The 23,841-nt window shown below is 50.8% G+C and overlaps 7 protein-coding genes across 7 annotated transcripts; 2 read left to right on the top strand and 5 right to left on the bottom strand.

Moving 5' to 3' along the window:
• Positions 1-407: 407 nt before the first annotated feature.
• On the bottom strand, positions 408-1,539 carry C8Q69DRAFT_512534 (peroxisomal biogenesis factor 11; the record flags this gene model as incomplete). Its single annotated transcript, XM_028633294.1, has 2 exons — positions 408-1,003; positions 1,043-1,539. Coding segments are annotated over 2 exons (660 nt in total), but the record flags the coding sequence as incomplete, so codon positions are not given.
• Positions 1,540-2,893: 1,354 nt separating this feature from the next.
• Positions 2,894-5,057, bottom strand: C8Q69DRAFT_38220 (major facilitator superfamily domain-containing protein). Its single transcript, XM_028627613.1, has 5 exons — positions 4,574-5,057; positions 3,887-4,504; positions 3,512-3,822; positions 3,194-3,464; positions 2,894-3,136 (listed from the first exon to the last, which is right to left on the bottom strand). Exons 1-5 carry the CDS (start codon positions 4,772-4,774, stop codon positions 2,999-3,001), a joined length of 1,539 nt encoding a protein of 512 aa, XP_028489491.1. The 5' UTR covers positions 4,775-5,057; the 3' UTR covers positions 2,894-2,998.
• Positions 5,058-6,363: 1,306 nt separating this feature from the next.
• C8Q69DRAFT_38160 (putative proteasome regulatory particle subunit) lies at positions 6,364-8,565 on the top strand. Its single transcript, XM_028627608.1, has 3 exons — positions 6,364-7,087; positions 7,152-7,981; positions 8,033-8,565. The coding sequence occupies exons 1-3, from the start codon at positions 6,629-6,631 to the stop codon at positions 8,223-8,225; spliced, it is 1,482 nt and encodes a 493-aa protein (XP_028489490.1). The 5' UTR covers positions 6,364-6,628; the 3' UTR covers positions 8,226-8,565.
• Positions 8,566-9,013: 448 nt separating this feature from the next.
• On the top strand, positions 9,014-11,152 carry C8Q69DRAFT_38172 (putative alanine aminotransferase). The gene is made up of 3 exons (XM_028627610.1): positions 9,014-9,169; positions 9,356-10,581; positions 10,634-11,152. Exons 2-3 carry the CDS (start codon positions 9,379-9,381, stop codon positions 10,886-10,888), a joined length of 1,458 nt encoding a protein of 485 aa, XP_028489489.1. The 5' UTR covers positions 9,014-9,169; positions 9,356-9,378; the 3' UTR covers positions 10,889-11,152.
• Positions 11,153-14,663: 3,511 nt separating this feature from the next.
• Positions 14,664-16,645, bottom strand: C8Q69DRAFT_38117 (copper fist DNA binding domain protein). The gene is made up of 2 exons (XM_028627606.1): positions 16,319-16,645; positions 14,664-16,250 (listed from the first exon to the last, which is right to left on the bottom strand). Exons 1-2 carry the CDS (start codon positions 16,392-16,394, stop codon positions 14,845-14,847), a joined length of 1,482 nt encoding a protein of 493 aa, XP_028489488.1. The 5' UTR covers positions 16,395-16,645; the 3' UTR covers positions 14,664-14,844.
• A 4,064-nt stretch (positions 16,646-20,709) lies between these two features.
• On the bottom strand, positions 20,710-21,788 carry C8Q69DRAFT_452623 (putative riboflavin biosynthesis protein Rib7). Its single transcript, XM_028629579.1, has one exon. It carries the CDS (start codon positions 21,648-21,650, stop codon positions 20,817-20,819), a length of 834 nt encoding a protein of 277 aa, XP_028489487.1. The 5' UTR covers positions 21,651-21,788; the 3' UTR covers positions 20,710-20,816.
• A 553-nt stretch (positions 21,789-22,341) lies between these two features.
• On the bottom strand, positions 22,342-23,232 carry C8Q69DRAFT_440903 (integral membrane protein; the record flags this gene model as incomplete). Its single annotated transcript, XM_028628695.1, has 3 exons — positions 22,342-22,602; positions 22,664-22,931; positions 22,988-23,232. The coding sequence occupies 3 exons, from the start codon at positions 23,230-23,232 to the stop codon at positions 22,342-22,344; spliced, it is 774 nt and encodes a 257-aa protein (XP_028489486.1).
• Positions 23,233-23,841: the final 609 nt, after the last annotated feature.

Genomic DNA, 23,841 nt, shown 5'->3' with positions numbered 1-23,841 from the left:
GAGTATAAACTAGTTACCATACCTAGGTATATATATATACATTCCAAACTAGGTTAGACCGATATTATCGCCGGAATTGGTAATACTAATCAGCCACTGGAGCAATCACATACCGTCTCATCTTCCCAACTAAATTATAAATGGAAGAAAGGGGGGGCGCAACGTGAATTCCTTTTCTTTCGGGAAATTCTCGGAAAACCTTTTTTTCTTTCTTTCTTGGGGTTTCGATTTGGAGATTCGTTATGACTATTACTATTATTGTTGTTATTATTAGTTAGCTGTGAGGGGAAGGGGGGAGGGGAAAACGATATCCATATCCATTCCGCGCGGCGTTTTCACTGCGGTGCCCAGGCAGTTAACTATCTGGGATTCGAGAATGTATGGTTAGAAACTTAAGGTTTTACAGATTCCTACTTGTATGGAAGTAGATAGGTATGTTGGTTATATCGTAGGAAAAAAAAAACAGTTTTGGTAAATTGGATAGCATACATGAATTCTCGTCAGCAGAAGGGGCAAGACCAATAGGAAAGCGGATATCAGACAAGTGTAAACGAAAAGGATCGAGGGCTTGCGAAAAGAATGATAATACTGCATATCAGCCAAGGAATAGTGAATAAGGAATAACTATCCGTTTCGTCCATTGTGCAGTTTTGCCTCTCGGTCGGGTTCTCTCTATTGTAACAACAAAACGACGCAATCAACGCAAACCCTCCCCATCCTTTGGACCTGTAACAAAGTGTATATACCATCCCAATTAGGCACTAGTAAGGATCCAGCTACTGTCGCGCACGTACTGATGTACAGTTCTGGTTCCAGTCGGTATCATCGGGTAGAGCCCGCTTAGGCAGTCTTCTTCCAGGCCGACCAGATGCCGAGCAGGGAGCTGACGGTACCCGAGAGACCGACGATACCGTCGTCGAGAGGGACGATGCCCACTCCCGAGAGAGGGATCGGGAGGTCGAACAGGTCCGAGATGAGCTGGACGCGGGCGGCGGCGCGTTCCCTGAACAGAGGTTAATTAACATACGAAACTCGAATAGACTGCATAGAAAAGACGTACTTCTGGATCTTCTTCAATTCCACAGCGCCCTCGCCTTCCGTGCGGTCGACCAGCTTCTCGCGCTGGTGCAACTTCCATAGAGAGTAGACTCCCGCGATAGCGCTGCACACCAATGACGCCAACCACGCGCGGTATGCGTTCTCCTGCATCTTCTTCGGGTTCGCGAGCTTCTTGATGCCGAGAGCGTGGATGACGGTGATAGTGTCGTAAGACATGTAGCCGGCGTAACCAAGCTGGCGACCCACGGCAAGACAGCGCAGGATCGGGTCGACGGGGGCCTTGTTGTCAAAGGCAACGGCAGCGGCCTTGAAGTGTTCAATGAACTTGCCGATACGGAGGATCTTTCGCGTCAGACCGAACTGCTTCTTGATGGATTCGAAGGGTGCGATCGCGGTCTGGGGGCGGTTGGTACGGAACAGGTACCAGGCGTAGAAGCGGGAGAAGTACTGGAGGGTTCGCAGCAGCTTGTCGCGACCAACTATTATAGATCATCAGTAAACTCGTCTCTCCATGTTCCATCTGATATGGACGGGAGAGAAGATCCCGCATTGCGACCGTCACATCTCCTCCTTCATCCTGCGTTTTGATCGAGGATGAGCGATAAGGATAAGAATCAACGAGTCTACCTACCGGTCGTAGCGACGAAGCGCAGGTAATGAGCCACCGCAGGGTGGTAGATAACGGCGTCAGCAACCATGGTTGTGGTGGTGATGACTTTGTTCGATTGCACGACTTGTTCGTGAATGATGAGTACTGAGATGACTGCTGGTGACGTCCGGTGCTTCCGGTATTTATTTATGTCGGCGGAGACCGGGCTAGACGTGGAGGCTTGGATAAGGATGGGAGAGAGGAGAAAGAAGAGAGAGAATGCGGGTCTAGGAACGGAAACAGACACACTATATGGAGTCGGAGACGTCAGGGATGGAGGATGGATTGTGTCGATTTAATTAAGTGGTCAACCTCGGCTGGGCTGGGGAAAGCCGACCGCCGTGAGTGCGATGCCGTTGCGGATGTCCGTGAAGTTGGAACTAGTTAGTAGTTAAGTTAATCCTTTAGTTATCACTTAACTGACTCTGGATTCCCACCCCACTGCAGTTGAACTTTCTCAATGATTAAATAATACTAATAATAATAATCCCTAGGATGGATTTAAATCCAAAAAGAAGAGAGAAATGAGCTTGAAGATGACATTCACCTCCTTTTGACTCGTCTTTCGGAGACGCGGGGAAACGACTTACTTACCCCGACCGCGCGCCATCTCTCCCCACATCTCTGCGACCGGGAGATGGAGAAGCCAGAGAAGACGAGAGGAATCGCCATCTATATGGTCCCCCGCACACAACCATGCGCACTCTCGATGGATCGACGGCTGCTCTTTTGATCGATGTGAGATCGTCTACTGTCCAATTGGTTTGGCTGTCATGAGTTGACAGTTGGGTGGGATGCTCCTCGAGGGCATTTACGAAGGCACTCGGCCGTTCGGAGAGGATGGCTGCGAAGGAGAGTGCTGGAAGCTCGTGGGCTCTTGGTAGCTAACAATTATACAATCATCTCCCTTCCGGCACAGGGCAACGCTAAGGTACACGGGATCTTGGGCATAAATTTTGAAATACGAAGGGCCAAATCGATCGCCTCCATCCATTGGACACGTGGGACTGCGCCTCTACGACTCGTCTCTTTTCCATGCTGCATCGGGCCTTCTCTATCATCGTTGGGCGGTGAGATCATGGCTGCACCCAGCTCTCGTCTCAACTCTCTACCATCACTAACGGGCGAGTTCAACTGGCGAGGGCTGCTGTTCCCATGTAGCTGTAGACGCGACAAAGCGACTACCCCCGGAGTGTGGGCGGTACCGTATTACTGGACATGTGCAGAAGGTGATGAGACTGGTACTCACTGTCGTCTGCCGTGCGGTCCTGGTTCAAGATTTTAAGAGACTCATACTTCCGCGGTGACTTCAGGCGCAGCGTTCTGGGGGGTTCGCTCCTTGGCGTCCCTATTGCCCATGTTGGAAGTATCGTAGCCATTCGCCTCGAGATAGGCACGGAAATTAAGATCCTCCTCCGTAATCGTGTCCTGCAGAGATACTGATCAGTACTGAAGCGGCCCATTGTTGCCGAGATCGTAACTTACCTGTCCAATATGCGGGAGCAGGAAGAACGCCAGCGCCGCACTGAAGATGCACAGCGCACTCGACACGAAGAAAGGATCCTGTCCAGAACGGGTCGGGTTGGGGGCGTTCTTCTGAACAATCGGGAGAACATACGTTCCCACGAAGGCACCAATCTTGCCCATCGCGGCGGCGATCCCATAGTACTGGCCACGGATGGCAGTAGCACTCGTTTTGGAGGCAATCAGTCCGATGTTGTTACCAGAACCAAGCTCACCAAGAGACAGAAAGATTCTTCACATGTCAGTCGCGATTACAAGATATCCGAAGGCTCCTCTTACCCATAGACCACAACGAACGCAGCAACGTACTGCGGAGTGGCCAGCCATGCGTAACAGCCCGACATGATGAATCCAATGATTCCCTGAGCGAGAACTCCAAAGGCCAGTGCGTTGCGGGGGCCCAGCCAGTCGCTCACAAACGCTCCCAGGAACGAGCCAGGGATGTAGAAGGCGTTGACAAGGGTGTTCCAGCCAAACTGCTGCCACAGCGGAGCCTCCCCGCCGATGATAATGTTGATCCACTTGGACGAGTAAATAGAGAATGAATACGACGAGAAGTCATAGACGAACCAGATCAAGGAGACGACACTCTGGGTTAACATGTCAGTATAAGTCGCATGCAAGCGAAGAAAGAAAAAGGCCGGCCAGCCTTACCAGACGCCACCAGTAGTACTTGATAATCAGCCAGACAGGGTACTTGTGCATCCGCTCCCGGTTGAACTCCTCGGGTTCATTCAGCTTCAATCGCAGATAGAACAGACTGAGGGGTGGAATGACCCCGAGCCCCAGAGCCACACGCCAGACAGCCCGCAAATGATCCTCCGTGAAGATAAGCACCAGGATCATTGGGACAATGGCGGCAACAACGAATCCGGCATCGATCTGAAAGTTGGTGAACATGATGAACCAACGGTTGCGATGACCCTTCTTCAGTTCACCCGTGCTCTCGGCCGCCGCGACGGACCCCGCAGGGTATTCTCCGCCAATGCCCACTCCGAGGAAGAAACGATAGGCAGTCAGCGCGGCGAACATGCCATAGATGCTACCGTCCAACCCGTAAGAACCGGCAGAGAGCGCCGCGAAGATGATGAGAATGATAGTGGAAATCATCAGCGCCCATTTGCGCGACCAGTGGTCACTGACAACTCCAAACACGAGCTGCCCCAGCACCGTTCCCGCGAAGGTGATGGACGAAACATTCTGGCTAGCGGGAGAGTTTTCATATTCCTTGGGATAGAGGATACCCAGGATGGTGTTCACGGACCCGATCACCTGTAGTTCGCTCGTGTCAGCCCTTTCAACCCCGCGATAAGAGTACGTATATGTAGAACATCCACCCACCCCATTGAGATAACCGTCGGAAAAGAGACCAGCACCACAAGCAATGGTAGGCCAACTGCGCTCCCAACGACTCTTGGGAAGATTTTCCAGTGGCACGATCTCGACAGGCCCGTCGACACTGTTCGTCACGCTGTCGATAGGGAGCTGCTGCTTTTCAGCCGCAGCGTCGGGGTAAGTGCTCTGGTCCCGCTTGGAGGCCATGGCTATAGCTGGTCCGTTAAGTATCAACAGTAGCGCTCCAGCGCGAGGAATTGGACAGTCTACAGGAGCAGAGTTGATCGGACTGACAGTCGAGAGGACAGCGGACAGCCAGGCATTTGTACCGCTCCACGAGGCACGAGACGTTATCAGCGGATATCCCAGAGCGGGATGCAACCGATTCGCCTCCGTGGATAGACCATGATTCTTAGCCTCTCTTGAGCCAGAATGCTAGAAGGTTCACGTTCAAGCTCTGCGCCAAAGCGGTTATACTGTCGGCTCTCCCGATCGGCCCTCCTCTAGCGGGTGCAACCCTGCCTGGTTATCGACCAACCAGCTCACCGGCTCAGCCCAGCATTTCCACGTGCTGGGCAGTATCATTGCAACTGGCGAGTTGACAACGATGGCCAACGCGTACATTCATCAAGCGGCCTACATCGTCTCACAGTTGGTGCTAGTCGAGACCGTGTAGTACACTGCAGGAAGTGAGTGACCCGATATAAAAATTATCCGAATCCACCTTCTCTTCTCTGGGGTTCCACTAGTTACGCAGTGCTAAAACATGTGGGTTAAAGGCGCCGCACGTGGGTGCCACCAAGACTCGAGATCGGATCTGAGCTCGCACATAGACGCGGAAAAATACACGCACGCAAAAAGTAAAATGGTTTGGGAATTTCAGGAACACTGCCTCTAATTCTGATCAAGAAGCTGCTGCTATCCGAGCTCTGAAAGTTACGGAGGGGGCGGGTTGAACAGATTAAGTAGCGGGCCATACAACCGCAAACCAAGACTCTTCAATTTCCAATCTTTCATAATACACTATTGTCCACATCAGAATATGCACTGGGGGCAATATCTCAAAAGGGACGACATTTGTAAGGGAAAGAATGGCTATCCTGAACTAGTTAACTATTGTAGAAACTTATTGGTAATTAAGAACTCAGCCGTCTCGCAATCTATGTCAACCGTGGAATCAAGATCCTCCAGTCGATTAAATCGAAGGGCCCCATCATATACCACCACCTTTCACAACACAAATTGGAAACAGATGGTATCGAAGGGTAGGCAAAGCTAGCGCTGCCAATCAGAAATGAGCATGCCAGATGTATCAATGCATTTGGATTCCGTATATTTGTATATTTGGAATACGCGCCATAGGAATCCTAGGAGATATAAGTAATACAGTACATGCGACAAAAGCAGACGAGGAAATATGTCGAGTCCAAAGCACGGAAGCACGGTCATTATATTGGACCACCTAGCTGATATATCTGGGCTGCTTGACTTGCTTGCTTGACTCTAGTTCTAGGCGGGGGGGTGAACGCATGGTTATCCCCTATAGAATACAAAGTATCTAGATCCTAGTGATCTACTATAATAGGTTCTACCTTATAATTAGGATATCAAAGAACCTGCTACAAATGGATGATACGACAGATCACCTGTACGTACGCTTTGTGCGCCGACAAAATATATAACCGATGGGGAATATCACGAGGATGTGTGTTCCCTGAGATAAACTCAATGACAAATCATAGAGCACACTGAATATTAGCACCCATCAAGGAATAAACCATCATTAGGAAAAGAAAAGAACTTGAGAGTACTAGCTGTGAGGTTCCTTGCATGTCAATGTTGTAAGCGGGCGATGCTCGGAGCTGGAAAAACGTGGCCCCAGCTGAGCTCGGGTCAGCTACGTGAGCACCGCAGCCTGGATATCATCGTCCAAACATCCAGACGTAACCCAACCCGTCTTTGAAACCAAACAACTCTGCTTGCTACACTCCCTGGCCCTCCCTCCTATTTCGCCCTCCTCGTCCCTCTCCTGAGCCGTCGTTTTCTTCATTCCCCGCCACCATGGGGTCCGATCCGCAATACGCCAAGTACCCCGACCTCACCCTCGCCCAGGACATCTTCAACATCTCCAATCCATCATGTTCGCCCACGGTGCAGCAGAATTCGCTGAAGAAGCTTCAGAATGCGATCGAGGAACACAAGATGGCTCCCCTATACCGACACCTCGCACATCCCGTCGAAGGTATCCTGAACAGCACCGGTGAAGGCCTTCCTCAACATGCCCAGCACGGCACCAACAAGCAGGTTATCACCTCCAACCTGCTCGCGACAAAGAAGCTTTCGAATAAGATTGTTTTTCCATGGGACGAGAAGCTTTACGAGTCGTTGGTAGAGGAGAATAAGAAGGAGCTGGAGGCATACCAGAAGGAGGAGGAAGAGGCGGCCGAAGCTGCTGGAGACACGGAAGTGCAAGCTGCCCGTGGCAAGCGCGCAGAGTTCTGGGCCCGAGTAGGAGACAAGGTGAGAATGACAGGCATAGGATATTTCACTCAGGATAGAGCGCTGACGGTCCATGTTCCTACAGGACAAGGCAATCACGTCATACGAGGACGTGCTCGAGAAGACGGGCATTCTTGGCACAAAGATCGATCTGGTGCTGGCGATGATCCGGGTAGGATTGTTCTTCGGTGACCGGGTATTTGTCAAGAAGCAGGTTGAGCGCGCGAATGCGTTGGTGGAGAGCGGTGGTGACTGGGACCGGAGGAACCGATTGAAGGCGTACAAGGGCCTTCACCTTCTTACGATCCGCTCATACAACCTTGCTGCTCCTCTTCTGCTGGACAGTTTGTCTACCTTTACCAGCTATGAACTCTGCAGTTATTCCGCCCTTGTGATCTACGCTGTCCTAGCCGGTTCGCTTTCCCTCAAGAGAGTCGACTTCAAGGCCAAGGTGGTGGATGCGCCGGAAATCAAGGCTATCCTTGGAGAAGGTGAAGACAACAGAATCGCTGCTCTGACTGGTGCTGTCTCTTCGGGACCAGCAGCGGCGGATGAGGAGATGAAGGATGTCTCCGTGTCGAGCGCTACTCCGGGCACAGCATCCACGGTCGTCAACCTGACGACGCTGGGTACTGGCTCCGGCACCCAGGCTGAGGCTGAAGCCCCCATGGACTTCTCGCCCTTGGCCAACCTGGTCAGTAGCCTGTACAATGGCGACTATCGCTCATTTTTCGTCGCCCTTGCTGCTGTCGAGGACAACTTCCTCACGCAGGACCGATATCTCTACGAGCACCGCGCTTGGTTTGTCCGGGAGATGAGACTGAGAGGATACCAGCAGCTCCTCCAGAGCTACAGGGTGGTTGGACTGGCTAGCATGGCCAGCGACTTTGGCGTGACAGTGGACTTCCTCGACCGGTATGTACCAGTATATTGGCGGTCATCACAGGCTATACTGACACAATCTAGGGATCTGGCTAAGTTTATCGCTGCCGACCGGATACCTTGCACAATCGACCGGGTCAATGGCATCATCGAGACCAACCGGCCTGACGACAAGAACAAGCAGTATGCGGATGTGGTTAAGCAGGGTGATGCTCTTATCACGAAGCTGCAGAAATACGGACAAACCGTCAGACTGCGCGGAAGCGAACGAAGCTAGATGTGATGTTCTACGTGTTTTCTCGGCCGGGTGGGTGTCGGGGGATTTGTTGTCCATTCAGATACATGGCTGCATTGACATAAAATGACGACTGATATACCTTGAACTTTTCCATGACATGGCTCAAGTGAGACTATTATTTCCGTAGATAGGTCCCTGGTTATAATCGGGCGCGTTTCCATGTCGTTATCAGCTGTAACTGGAACTCCTCCCGATTGTCGTCGGAGGGACCATGCCATGACAGCCATCGTCAGTTCTCGTCTTTCTTGCTCCTGACGCGACCTTGTAAACGTCCTAACATTATTACCAGCGCAACCAATGATTAAAATCCGATGCTGCTCGTCTCACCCCGGTGCAACAATCCCTGCGTTGTGCCGTCTGATCTCGATCTCAACCAACGGCGCAGCCAGATCTTGAACCCAATAGATATCCTTGACTGCTTCTTTCAACATCTCATCCCCTGGTCTAGATTTCCCTCTGCAAATTCTTTTGTCATATATAGATGCGCGGAGAAGGCCGTTATGATGGATTCCCCTTGGCTGTGCGACTGGCTTCTGGCCTACTAGACTATCTATCGGGGTTGCGCCCTCACCGCCCACAGAAACCATCTATCGCGAAATCTTCCGCCGCGCGGGAAGATATTCCCCCTTCCTGGTGGGTATCGGCATCTTAAAACAACATGAACCAGACTATATCGCTATGCCGTGCTCGGTTTACTCCGCGGCCATGCTCTCTCCGATGGCCCGGCAACTTCACAGGGCATTTATATGTCCCCCAGCGCTTCTTGAGCTCGACGCGGGGTCAGAGTCTCGCTAGCTCTCCAGGTACGAGTTTTGAGCGTCGTCCTTTTAAGTAATGATACAAGCCCCTCCTCCCCTCCGTGGTCTACAGCTGTCAAGTTGTCCCGAAACATTGGCTTCGTCTTTTGGGTCCGTAAATTATTAGTCTGTCCTTCAACCCCACTCACTGTGTTGTCGCGTGTACCTCTAGTCACCCGGGAAGCTCCGTGGCCAGCCTTCTGTTTCCGAGAGTCCTCGTTGCCCTGGGAGGACCAGGAAGATATTCTCACAACGTTAAATTTACCGAGGAAGACCGTCCCGTCAGCTAACTAGCACCTTGTTGGTATATAGACCTGTCAAAATCGGACCCCAAGATGTCCCTCCCTCGTTTCGGCCGTCTTACGGTCGACAACATCAACCCCAACGTCAAAGCCGCTAAGTATGCCGTCCGTGGAGAGCTGGCCACGAAGGCAGAGGAATATCGTGTGCGGCTGGAGAAGGGCGACAAATCCTTGCCGTTCGACAGTGTGATCTTTGCCAACATCGGAAACCCTCAGCAGCTGGACCAGAAGCCTATTACCTTCTTCCGCCAGGTCCTGAGTTTGCTCGAATACCCCCCCCTGCTGGAGAACGAGGATGTGTTGAAGAACGGACTTGGATACAAGCAGGATGTTATTGACCGCGCCAAAAGGTTGCTGAAGGATATTCGCAGTGTGGGCGCATACAGCCAGAGCCACGGCTCCCCGGCAGTGAGAGCCAGCGTAGCGAAATTCATCGAGCAGCGTGATGGCTTCCCCGCGAACCCCAACGATATCTACCTCTCTGGTGGGGCGTCTTCGGGTGTTAACACTCTGCTGAACGTCATGTGCGAGGGTCCTAAGACCGGTATCCTCGTTCCAATCCCGCAGTATCCCCTTTACACGGCCACATTGTCTGTGCTGGACGCACAATGTGTACCATACCATCTGGAGGAGGAGAAGGCTTGGGGTACCGAAGTCGACGCAATCCGAGCGTCCGTGGCCAAGGCCAAGGCAGACGGTATTGACGTCCGTGCGATTGTGGTTATTAACCCGGGAAACCCAACTGGAGCTTCGCTAAGTCCGGAGGATATCAAGAGCGTGCTCGATCTCGCTGTGGACGAGAACCTCGTGGTGATTGCTGACGAGGTCTATCAGACCAACGTGTTTGTTGGAGAATTCACCTCGTTTAAGAAGCGCCTACGAGAGCTGCAGAAGGCTGTGCCTGGACGATATGACCATGTCGAGCTTGCTTCGCTGCACAGTGTCTCCAAGGGTATGGTTGGAGAGTGTGGTCACCGTGGTGGCTACTTCGAACTTGTTGGCTTCCACCCTGATGTTGCGGCTGAGATCTACAAGTTTATCAGTATCATGCTCTGCCCTCCAGTTATTGGCCAGTGCTTGGTTGAACTGATGGTCAACCCCCCGAAGGAGGGCGAGCCCAGCTACGAGCTGTACCAGAAAGAATACACGGGCATTCGGGATGGTCTGCACAAGCGCGCATTGGCTTTGTACGAGGCCTTCAAGAAGATGGAAGGCGTCGAGTGCCAGGAGCCGCAGGTGAGTGGAGATGTTAATTTGGTCGCAATAATCCAGAGCTAACATATGCCAGGGTGCCATGTACCTGTTCCCTACCATCACTCTGCCACCTAAGGCCGTCGAGGCTGCGAAGGCCAAGAACCGCTTCCCTGATGAATTCTACTGTCTGCGCTTGCTGGACGCGACGGGTGTTTGTGTCGTACCCGGTTCTGGCTTCGGTCAGAAAGAGGGCACATTCCACTTCCGAACCACTTTCTTGGCTCCGGGTACGGACTGGGTTGAGCGTATCGTCAAGTTCCACGCGGAGTTTATGGCAGAATTCAAGTGATACCTTTCTTCGTCACGAGCCACGGTTATCTGGATTCCATGTCCTCTACGTCCTGGTCGGCGATTCAGCGCAATTTCCTACAGGAAGGAAGCGTATGCAGACATTTGAAAAGTTTGATACCTCATAGACTAGTGCTTAGAATCATTTGGAGACATACAGTCCAAGTCGTCAAATATATCGCATCTATGCAGTCTTTAGTTTGTGGGCAGTGGAATTGTGTGGTGAATGCTACGATGCGCAGTCAACTGCCGGAGAGAATGTGTTCTTTTTGTTCTTTTTTGCGACCTCTAAGAATTTAGTTTGTCGCCGAGGACGGATTCTGCGGTGAAGCTTAGTATACATATGCATACAACCTCAACATACTGTAACCTGTGAAGATTAGTGCACATCCCCAACCAGTGTATGGAAGGCGCTCGGATGATATTTCAAGTTAAGGATAATACAGACGATATCTGACCAGCATTCTTCGGGGACAGCATTGAGCCAGCATGACAAGGAATCTTGAGATATCCCGTCTAATCCAGATCATCATTTCCTAGGATGATGATTCACCTCTTGCAATCCCAGCTTCTGGGTTGTTTCAATCAACTCATGGCGCAGAGCTACTGCACCGTCCTTCCAGTTCCTGTAGTTGTAATCAAGATGAAAAAAAGCGTTCATCCATCCTTCTTGGTCCCGAGAGCTTAGGCGTGAGCAGATTTCGAATGTTCTCATGCTTATTACATGTTCTATTGCAAAGTCGGGCACCTTACCTGCATACCAGAGGACTGGCTCGACCCTAGCCGCTTGCCAATCGATAAGTGCGTCCGTTTAGGGCCTCCATCCCATGGTGGTCATTTTTTCAGCGTCGATTTGCCAGCTACTCGCCTTCTAGATGTAATATGGACTTTTTTGGGGGGTGGGGGGTGAATCATTGTCATACCGACTAGTTATAACTATGATCCCAAACAAGGGAAAAAGGTCAACCATAATTTGGGATTTAAGTAATGAAACTCTCTTTCCCACTTTTCCATTCTTTTTTTATCTTCCTCGATCGGGCAAAGGACTTGTCCAAAGCATATTCTTTCCGTCTGACACGACCTGACCCCGGCTCAACCTAATTCGCGGATTTCACTATCTTATTATGCTATGTAGTTACTTCACTACTTAGCAAGACACGGATCAACCCTTTGTCTTTAAAAATCTTCAAGAATAAGCAATTCGATCATCTCCAGATGCGGTGTCGAACGCTAAGCTTTCCATTACACACTTTCTCCTAGCACTAGATACATCGTCGGACATCCACTCGGTCGGGAAATGAGATATGTTTTGCATAACTTATCATACCTATCATATAAGTATCACTATAACTGGAGTAACTTACGTGTAGGTAGGAAAGGCAATACAATACGTCAGCTACCAATGTAACTAACTATAGACTGCAGAACCAAAGCTCTGGAAGAATCATAATCGTCTAGGTATATTTGCGGAGTAAAGTATCGGGGCATAGTCTAACTATTCCATATTTAGGATTGGGGATTGGTAGATCATATTTCAATTCCGACCGCAGGACAAAAAGCTTAGTGATGCTTGTTTCTGTTTCTTGTGGAGTAACTACTACGTAGCGGAGAAGGAGGTGGGGGTATACAGAGCCCCTTGCATTATGCACGTACACCGTGGCAATGGGTTTTGATGTAGTCAATAATAATACGATATGAAATATTGGATTGCTGGCTGGCTGGCTGGCCGGCTGGTTGATCGGGATATTCGGATCGTGAAACGCGCGTATCTAGTGGTCGGGAAGAGGAATTGGACCTTGGAGCTGGCGGGTTCAAACCTGCCTATCTTTTGCCTATTGAAGATGTTCGGTAGATAAGTTAAGTACGCCCTAGGCACTCGGTTAAGGATCCCAGACTTCTTTCTCCGGTATCAAATGGATGAGTCGGGGAAGTATGTACTCCTCTGTCTTGATAGAGTGTGGGCACCAAGCGCATTTGCCGCTGAAGCTGAACTCTAGCAGGCAAATAACGTCAGCTAGGTAATAATAACAGATTATTCCAAGAGAAATATTGCGTGACGAAACCACCCCCACGTCCTAGTTATAAACTTACCATAGGAAGCACTCTAGAGAAACACTAAAATGCCCGCGTACTTGCATATATGTACTCCGTACTAATATACCATACGGTTAACGGTTTAACCTTGGCTAAGCTTTTTCTCTATTATTCCCCGGGTCCATCTTCGCACAGTGCTTGTTTGCGCTTGGCTTTGGCACTAATGTCTATGGTGCGGATTGTAGTACGTATTATCATTCCTCAACTTGGTAAGTTTGGTTTAAATCCCCACAATTATTAGAGAGAAAAACTGGACCGCGACCTGGTTGAGATCTCACCTTCACCCCCCCCCCCCCTCCTCTTTCTCTCTCTATCTAAACCCCCCTTATCGTTATCCCTGTTAGATTGGGGATGTGGAAGATGCAGTTAATTGGTGGCTTATATTCTACTCTAGTAAGTTGTAACTGTGAAAATTACTGGTAGTTACCATCTCGATTATCCTGTGTCTTAACTAGAACTACATGCGTTTATCATCAACCGTCTACAGAGTATTATTCGTGGTCAGATACCTACGCGCTTCGGACACCCCGCCCCAGCATAGTTGCTAGGCAGCCCGAAAGCTCGGGGCACAGACGGGGAGGGGCAAAGCGCAAGCGAAAAGAGGAGTCCGAGGGGGTCATGTTTCCTGCACACCGCTACTTTTTTAAATTAGAATACGGAGTACTCCGTAGATAGTCTTAGTTAACTAACTAGCCTACGTCTTTTGGCCGAGATTCTCTGGTTGGGTTGGGTAGAGTTTTTAAGAGTTATGTATGCGAGATATCTTAGATACATACCTAACTAGTTACATATTTGACTGTATGACTAACTACCATACTTCCTATAACTACCTATATTATGAGATAGGCTGTCAAGTTTATGCTGCAATTGGTTGTGTGGTTGGGCTTGGGGTCTTGTGTCTTTTGTGGCCACTTGGGTTGCCTTCTCTCAACTAACTAGTCTTGTTCCAGGTTGAGGGCCCAAGGAAAGCACGGTTCATTCTGGCTCCATGCAGAATACCCAGTAATAATGGCACCTTGTACCTACAAGGGATGATGTGCTTTCAGAAAAGAATCGGAATTGCCGACATCTGCTCTGCGGTCTACACCGCCGATTTCTGGACCTACTCGATCTTACTAGGTGGCTCGTAGTGGAAGGCTCCTTTCGTTGACAGAAGTGTAACGACTTCAGCTGTAATTCAAATGTGCAGTGGTATCTAATAACAAAGATGCATATGTACAAAATGTATAGTATATCATGCTTGCGAACCATAACCAACGGGGAATCTGCTGCTGCGAGGAAGAGGCAACTGGCTCTTTCAAATAAACGGAGCAAAGAGTCGAATGTGCAACTCAGAACGGGAAATGATCCATGTCCTGCCAGAGAACAATGACAGAGCGGTTCCCAGGACAAACATGCAGATAACGCTGGTGTAGTCGCAGTATAATAGGTCTACAGTCACGGCAAGAATCCAAGTGTTGAGGAAATCTAAACATTCGTCGCCATACCATAATCTGCTGCATGAAAAGCGCAACAAAATGGGGGAGTGGACAAAATGGCCAGACGTAAGCGCTCCTGCAGAGCGTCAGAGACGACCAGAGATGGCGAACAGAGCGAGATAAGTACACGGGGCTTGGAAGAGCCTTGCTCTCTCACTGAGAGTAAGTTGGATCTGCGACGGACAGGCTAGATATCAAATAGATTTAGACTGGCTAATGGGACAAAGGTAAAACACGTATTATCATCATCTCTCATCAAGGTCATGAAGACTCTGGATGTCACTCAGACGGTATGGAGGTGCTGTTACAACAGGGTGGCTCAAGAGGGGTCCCCCAATGATGATCACTACCGAAACGATAGGACCCACAGCATGTATGGACCATGCTAGCTGGACCACTGGTTCTGAGGGAAGGACTGCTCATTACCGAGAGGCACAGATGCGGAATCATACAAGCTAGGGGCCCAGATAGCATCGGTAGGAGACGTCGTCATCGGGATACCGCTCATCGAATCTGGCAGCGGCTCGCTCGTCAGTGGCTCACTACCGTGGGGGTAAAGCTGCGCCTGCGGGATCGCATAGCCGCTCTGCGACGGCATGGGCTTTGACTCCAGGCCCATGCTGGCTTGAAGCTGGTGCTCCAACGCCGCCGTCGACTCATTGGCTGATTTCAAGAAATCATCGATGTTGATCGACTCCAGGCTGGTTGACGACAGGAGCTGTGCCTGAGGCAACCCAATGAAGGAGGAAGATGAGCTGAAGCGGTACTGATCGCTGTCAGAACCGTCACTCACACTGTTGAGGTCATGGATATCGTTGGAAGACTGCCCCAACCCGGGGAGCGGTCCAAATTCATCAATCTCAGAAATATCACCGGACGACGAAGCTGCGATGCCCGGGTGATTGTTGAACGCATTGTAATCAAAACTAGCGTAGGAAGGAGGCTGGCTCTCTGCTGTGGCGGATACGTCGGACGCATACAATGGGAAGCTTGACCAGTCCACCGGCGGTGCACTGAGACCAGCGGACCCGAGCGAAAAGTCAGCCTCAGGCGAGGTGAAGAACGGTTGTTCTTGGTAAGAATCCTGGAACGTCATCGATGTCAAAGGAGACTCGGTTGTTCCAAAGGGGGAGAACGACGAGATATCGAGAGGCGGCATTTGGGTGTTGATCTGCTCCAAACTCGGGACGGGCGCGCTTTCAGGAGATCCATGCTCCGATTTGACCAGGCGCTGGGGACCACTGGGCGTCTGATCCACACGGTTGGAGACATCTTGACCGATGTCAGCGGTCTGGCCGATGCCCGCAAGAGCATCTGTCGATCGCTGGACAATATCCGTGGTGGAGTGGATCGTGTGAGACCTGGGGATGGTGTACGGCACACCGCACTTGTGAGCCATGTCGTTGTGCTTGTAGGCCGGCTTGTGATGGCCATCACGGAAGACAGTGAGTGTGCTCTCAGACTTGGTCGATGTCAAACGAGGTTTCTTAGGTTCTGACGTGACCGCTGGTGGTGCTAGAGGCAAGCCCGTCTCCGGGACCGGGTCGAGGTGATGCTCCTTCTTGAGCGCACAGGTGCAGCGTTGGCCATGAGTACAGCCGCAGCACAAGCGATTATCTCCGGTGGGGGAGTCAGATTCACTATGATGGTTGTTATTGTTGTTGCTGTTGTTCTTCTTCTTGTCACCGCACTCGCATTTCACGTGGGTTGTCCTCGACTTGCGTAGACCGCGACAGTGTGTACATTGAGAGACTGGTCGGCCTTTTTTGTTGATATGGGTGAGGGGTCGGTCTGTGGTAGAAATGTTAGTTTGCCTGGGGTCCAATTCAATCTCATTTCCTTCTGTTGGTTCGACCTACCGCTGTGGTGACAGCTGCTGACCCGGTGACCCCGGACGCAAGCTTCACAAGCCCACTTCTCGCCATCGATAAGCATCGCCGCGGTTCTCTACTGAGATGACATGCGATGATTCGCGATGGGGAATATAAAAAAGAATATGTAAAAAAAAGAGTCAGGAAACGAATTGGCCGTCAAGGCGCCTCGAGATGCTCGACTCGATACCAAGGGGCTGACACCAGAGCCCGGCGAGGGACGTATGACCGGCGTCCCGTACGAATTGGCAGGGGACAAGCAAAAAACAGATCCAAAAGAAATCAATCAAATTCCAAACAAAGAAATGGGTATCGAGTATCTTCTTTTTTTGGATGCGCAAGATTCCAAACGCCGGTTCCAGAGCGACAAGCGTGCACCAAGCTGCGCGGTAGCCGTGTGCAGTTGGGAGATGACTGGGCCCGTAACGAGCAGCGCAGCAACGAGCTGGAGAAAGGAGGGGAGGGGGCCAAGAGCCTACGCACCGTTTGGCGCCGGCCGTGAGACAGGACACCAAATATCGGTAGTGGCGGCCAGATTGAGTTGACGGTTTGTCGATAGGGAGGGGGATGTCCTTCACAGACAGCAGGAGAAAGAGAAAAAGATGGGAGGAGGCGCTGGGAGGAGAGGAGAGAGGGAAGAAAGAGTCGGGGGAGGGCGAGGGCAGAGGCCGAGTTGCGTACTTGGTCTCAATGGTCTCCCGTATCCGACGAGGCGTAGCGACGCTGATCGCCCCGAGCGTCTGAAGCTTCTGACCCGTGGATGGCGCCGTTCAGTCTCCCAAAGCTGCGCCGGCTGAAGTTTGAACTCTAGGAGACCGTTGGCCCCAGGCACAGGATGTCCCAGGGTCGCTTTCGCACAGATAACTTCCCCCCCAGGATGATCCCGGCGCCTCGTTGACGGACTTCCTGCAGATGATCGTTTCGCGCCGCGTTTATCACCACTCCCGGTTCATTGGCGGACGCGCTGACCCTGGCGCTTTCGACGGGCGATAGTCGTCCTAGACGAGCAAGAAATAATTTCTGTGTGCCATTGAGCGTTGTGGAATGGCGCACGGCCGCTATATAGGTCTGGAATACTGGGGAGTCCGTGGTACTGGGAACTACAAGCGAGAGTCGCGTCCATGGTTCACGTCTAGTACCTCGATCGGACCTTGCGTATCGCATCTGTGTCCTCGACCCGGCCGGGAGGATCCTAAATCTGGAGAAATAATAATGGTACGTATCGGCTATTATCCGGGGTTGGACCGGTGTCCGCAACGAGCAAGGCTCGTCCTACATCCCAGATCGGTCTGATGTACAGTACAACCTCCAGGCCAGCCAGTAGACGCCTGGAGACCGCAGCGAAGCGCTACATATATACGAGGATCACCATTGGCGTGTCCAGGCATTGCTGGCATCGAACCCTCCGGCGGTGCGCGGTCCAGGTGCCGCTCCGTGGTATGGACGATCCATGGCTCGGGTGTCCTCACCAGTCGCTCATACCTGATCAAATTATCATGTCCAGCGTACGGCTTCAGCCTCTTGTCATCTTGTCGCGATCATCTGCAGTTCAGTTCAATGGCCGAGCTGAGTGGGAAGCAGCCTGACTTCACGTCATCGCGGCCTTGCTCTCCGTCCAAGACTCCAAGTCCACTGGCGGTTTGTTTTGGTCACACCGCGGGGTCAGAAACGGATTTTCTTTAATAGACCAAATCAAACCCCACGGCTCCTTTCTTCTCTGGCGCCACGTCCATAAGGCTAACGAAACCTCCCGCCTGCAACGAAGAATGCATGTGCACAATGTCATTGGCGTCGTCTTCGATGCCCGCAAAGGAAGCTGGCAGGGCTGTGGTCCGGGCAGGCTTCTAGAAAGAATCCCGCCATGTTCGCTGCATGCCACTAAAACAGCTTGCTGACCGCATCATTGGCAGTTGGCAGTGTCGCATCGACCGCACAGGAACTTCACTCACGGCTCTACGCCACGGCCGAGCTGCCAGGTGTCCACGTCCGTCCCACCGACCGCTGACTCGCCCACGACTGGTAGTCTAGTTAGTTTATTAGTAGTTACCGTCCACATTTCCCACTGCTGTTGCCGGGCAGTAGAAGTGCGGAACCGTGGCAGATTTTTCTCTTCTTCGTCAACCCCCCATGAGAGGCCGAGAAAGCCCCGTCGTCAGTGCCGGATACCCCTCACTGCTGGCCGTCGTCACCAGAAGGCAGAAGCAGGCCCGGGCACGAGAACCAAGTGGCGCACGGTCTCTGCTCCGATCTCTCTCCCCGCGTGCGAGCGCTGGCTGCCAATGATCAGACTGTAACCATCGCGGGTTATGGTTATGGCATCAGACACGCCAGACGATCGTATTTTGCTCTTTGACTGCTGCTGCGCGATGGCGTCATGGTGCTGTTCCCCTCGTCGGTCAGGTGTTCTTCTTGGCGAACCCTGGATCGCCCGGTAAGTGGGCGGATGCAGCCAATCAGAGTGATGGTATAGGGAAAAGCCGGGTCGGGCCTTGGGCAGCCTGTGCGACATGGCTTCATCCCGCTAAAATCCCCCGGAATCTGGCAGGTTGGCAGGAATACCTTAGCCTGATTAAGAGGCAATATCATCTATGGATCATCTTTCTTGTTAAGATGTAACAGGGTTGATGAATTATTACTCTATGGTAATCTGTGCCCAGGTCAGTATATTATTCTCTATCTCGAACCTCTGTACCTAGCATTTGTCTGGCCAATAACTAATACAATTCCGATATCAGTCACACTTGGATTCCAAATACTACCCATATAAGACCTTAGAAGAAGCTCACCCAACAATTCATTGTTTATTATCCCTATCGTGTCTTGGGGAAAACCGGATATATGCTACGGTCGAGGTCTACATCAACTGGCCCTTCTTCAGGACGCTCGCACTTGCTAAGCGATGCAACAATCCCAAAACAGACACAGTCCCCTACTGACGGCACAGCCGTTAGAGTAACCCAGCAAAGAGACCAAATAGGAAAGTGTTTATGCGATCCCCAGATAATAATAACAACTTTAGTTATCTTGGCATTGATGGAGGATGATAACTTAAAAATAAATCCCCGCTACCATCGACCCCAAGCGGTGGGTCATGTCCTCCCCATCGCGGTTACGCGGGTAAACGCAGACTCAGCCCTGTACGAGTACGCAGTTTGTCCACCCTCCGATCCTGCGGCAACTTTTCCCTGCGCCTCCTTCTCTTGTTTCTATCTATAGCAGGGTACCACGTACTCTACAGTCGCACTCACATGTACTTATAGGGATCTATTTTCCAAACGTGGATGTTACCTGATTCACTTTCGACGTAATATCTTGGAAAGATGCTTACTTGGGAGATAAGATAGGCAAGGAAAAATACAGTACTCCACTGCGCCGCTGTGTCTCACTATACCCTAGAGGATAAGATTACTTGCCAAGAAAGAAAGCCTTCTTGAATTATTCCCCGTCGATTCCGCGAGAGAGAATACAGATCTTACTAATCATATCCTCACTCTAACTAGTTAGTTATTGAAGGGGTGCCAGCTCGTCGTGGTTCCAAACTCTTATTGAATCACATGACATAGATGTAATAGGTTCCCAAACAGGAAAACCGAACCTGGTTAGGTAATTACTCCCACATGCGCGCAGTTGCAGGGGATTTCTTATTTACTCTTGAACCGAAAGGCGAGAATCTCATGTTCTCTTGTCACTTTATGCTCTCTTTTTTACCCCTTTGTTCTCATCATCGTTGTTGAAGCTTTGCAAGCTAAATAGGTATTCTGTGTACCTAAGTCATTTGTGGCAGATCTATATTGGGTTGAACCATAAAGGACGTACCGAAATCCAACTTGGAGAAAGGATACTTTATTATGAGACTTATTGTTATTAACCCCATATAGAGGAAGAATAAAATGGGGTTCTGGAATTAGCCGCTCTGGAAGGTACTTCTTCATTCGTTCATCTAACCAGCATGGTCCCCTCTGCCACTGTGTCCTGTACCTCCTGTAGAGGTTCCTGGAGAGACGAGTCTACTCGAGAAAGTCCTATTCCAGCTCTCCACACTGCTTCTAGATGCTTCTCCTGATCTGGACTTTTATTTCCAAACAGGCACTATCCAACACATTTGTACTGCCTTCCGATGTACTCGCGAAGCACTACGCCCCCCCCCCCCCCCCCCCCCCCCCCCTTCTCTTTCTGCTTGGAGTCCTGAGTCTCATATTACACACGATGTAAGTGGGAACTCAGGCGAGGCCAGAATGGAACGCCTTTCTCGGGGTTTCAGCTTGGTTCTCAGTTCTCACGCTTGTGTTTGCTGTGGCCCCTGTGGTGTTCTTGGCTGTCTTGTTACTGAGGTTTCTCAGCCTTCGTGAGCTCCATTCTACTTTGAGAAAGAAACATCAGGAATACGATTCTATTCGCTACATGCTGTGGTCATATGATAAATTCCATCGTGCATCTTCTGCGTGCTGCCTCGCATCGTGAGCATTCACTCCTTGTACCCAACATTTTAGTGTTTGATCTTTCCACAGAGCACAACATCTTCACCAAAGGGATACCACTTTACGTCCGAGAGACGTGATACCGGAATGGAATTGCCACCACTATCATATCGTCGTTCAGGTGAGACAACCACCCCACCTCGACCCAGCCACGTTGGTGCGATCGTGATGATCACACTATCAATCAGCGCCTGAGACGAGGGATCCAGGAGAGAATTGATAATAACAGCACCGCCTTCAATCATGACGCTGTTTAGACCCTCTTTCTTCAACCTCTCCAGCAGGACGGTCCAGTCGAACCGATGAGCTCCAGCTTCCGTCGTAGTGATATCCATAGTAAGATACTTCCCACCGTGCTCTTCAAGGATCTCCTTCTGTTTCACCGGAGGTGAATGCTTGCCAGTAACGATATACGGAGCACGCCCACGGCCTTCGTTGACGAGTTTCAAGATCTTAGCCTCTTCCGTAAATTCCCATCTAGCCGAAGGATCAATGATAATAGGCCTAGGCTGGCCTTGCAGACTCTCGCCGCCGTATCCGCCCACGCCCTCTATGCGACAATTCAGACCAGGATCGTCTGCTAGAGCGGTACCAACGCCAATTAAGATAGCATCGTGACGAGAGCGTAGATAATGCGTCATTGCCTTGGACTGAGGTCCCGACAGGACCGTTCGGACTCCCGGTGAGATCGCCAGAGATGCATCTAGTGACATGGCAAATGTCACTGTTGTGAATGGCAAGTTAGGACTCTTGATCTCGCCATTCCGAGGTGGGAGATGAGGTTCCAGGAACTTCCGATCGGAGTCCGGGAAATCGAGGGCGTCACTGGGGATTTGCGACATGTTAAAAGAAAATTCCGTTCTGGATGGAACGAGAAGATGGATTATGAAGTGAGTATAGTTGACTAGGTAGGGTAGCTGCTTACTATTAGTCTTTTTCGACGACAGTTTCGGAATAGAATTCTAAGTACATTAGTGGGGTTCCGAAGAGATTAAACTCCGGGTGGAGCGAACCAGCAATAGCAACATTCTATTCTATCTATACATGGTTTTGATTCGTGAATGGTCAGCTACAATTGATTGTGAGGCTCACTCTGAAGTACCTACGTACATAATTCCCAAAGGAAATGTCTCGCAGAGTGCCTCATCCGGTTCGAAGTTGATCTGGATTGGATGGCTTCTAACGGTGTTCCGCTAAGTATCTGCCAGACTGAGAATAAATAGCCGTTTATAGACCGTTACAATAACCTAGGTTTAATGCAATCTAATAGATTCCTCCGTCTATGAAACCCCTTATTCCGCATTCCCGCTGATGCAGCTGTCTTTCCAACACGCACAGCGATCATCGAGGCCATCTCTTCTAGGACAGGTCGTGGAGCAATATTCCAAGGAAGCGTTCTCGTTAGGATAATGACAGCAGAAATTCGAAATTCAAGACGCGTGAGTAACATGATAGTATGGAATATATGGTATCGCTTTAATTATGTATATACAAGACTGACGCACGACAGTGGAACAAGAATCAGTCCACCATTCAAACATATGGCGCCTGATGAGGCTTCCGAGCCAAGTCAACAGCTTCACCTCGAGCCTGTTGGGCGACACTCTGAGTCGCGAATCCCGCGGAAATGTAAATCAGCGTCGCAATAAGTTCTGGCAAGAAGCCCAGCACCACCCGGACAGCGAGGGAGCCGGTAGTCGGGTTGAGAGATGCCCTCTCGGTGCATAAAGCAACGAGACTGTAGAACACGCGAACACCGATGAACACGAGAGCAAAGCCGACAGACGAGAGGAGCTAGATTCCAAAGTCAGCAACTCCTAGTGCTGCCGTGATATCTCGAGAATGCATTGCTTACCAGTGTTCCCGCACGCGCGACACCGTGCGTTGCACGCTGCGCAGTGAATGACTGTGCGGTCCATCCGACGAGGACTCCCCAAGAGACGGTCAAAATAGAGATACCCGCCTTGACGATCGACTCGTCTTTGTCAATTGGTTGTTGGTGGGCTTGGAGTTTCGCAGATCCGGCGGCAGTGAGGGCAACTCCCGCAATCACCAGCATATGGAAAAGGAGCCCGAGAACCTGCTCAAGTTTTGCGTCAAGACCATGGATGCGGTAACTCCTCCTATTCCCCCCGTATTAGCTATATATCTCCCTTGAGATTGTGGGAGTTCGACTCACGCTTCATGCAGGATACCGGCTGTCGCAAGTAATATAGGAGAAAGTCCGACGTTGGAAATGATGGTAGCAGCTGGACTAGAGCTCTTTATCGCCAACCCTCCACCAACGATTCTGAGGACGCAGAAAAAGGACAGGAAGAGCCATCCTAGCAAGCCGTTCCGTCCATGTTTGACGAGCAGGTACAGAACTGGGATGATGAGGATCACATAGATGACCAGCTCGGCTGTGGAGAGACCGTTGGTCATTGTGAACTGCAGTGGGCGATAGGAAATGGAACGAGATTTGACAACTCTCAGAACCCGGTCCTGACTGCGTTAGAGTGCGATTTAGGGAGCGACTGAAGAAAGAGCCCTGATTAATATTCCTCGATCCATGACAGACCAGGGCGCCGAGACGATAAATAAAGTCGGGCGCCTCGCCAGAGTGTTAATTAGCTAGTCGGTATCGGCTGTATAAGCCACATTCGACGAATACTTAGTCAGTTGCCATTGGACACGATGCATAGATCTATGCCAGAATTGCAGTAGGCAGGGGGGCCATATTTTGTTTTCTCTCCAAGCTAAGTTAGGATCCCCGCCTGGAGGTTGGACACTATACGCGAACTTAATTCCAACGCTGATTTATGGCCCCCACGACCCGCACGGCTCCCAACCTTAGTTTATCGCGAAAGTGCCTTACTTCGTCGACGATAATCTGTGCAACTGCCTGACATGGGCTAGTTTCTCGAAGGATTCTCAGACCCCAAGCGCTAAGAGAATCCTTTAGCAACCAAGTTGCAGCACAAGCCTTCTTGGCAGGCTGGGAATCAATCCCAATCGTGAAGGGCCATTTCTCACCTCGTCCTAACCGCCAGC

This window comes from Paecilomyces variotii, assembly GCF_004022145.1.
Source record: "Paecilomyces variotii strain CBS 101075 chromosome Unknown C8Q69scaffold_1, whole genome shotgun sequence".
NCBI classification, from domain to species: Eukaryota; Fungi; Ascomycota; class Eurotiomycetes; order Eurotiales; family Thermoascaceae; genus Paecilomyces; species Paecilomyces variotii.
This window is presented reverse-complemented; position numbering and strand designations above follow the sequence as displayed.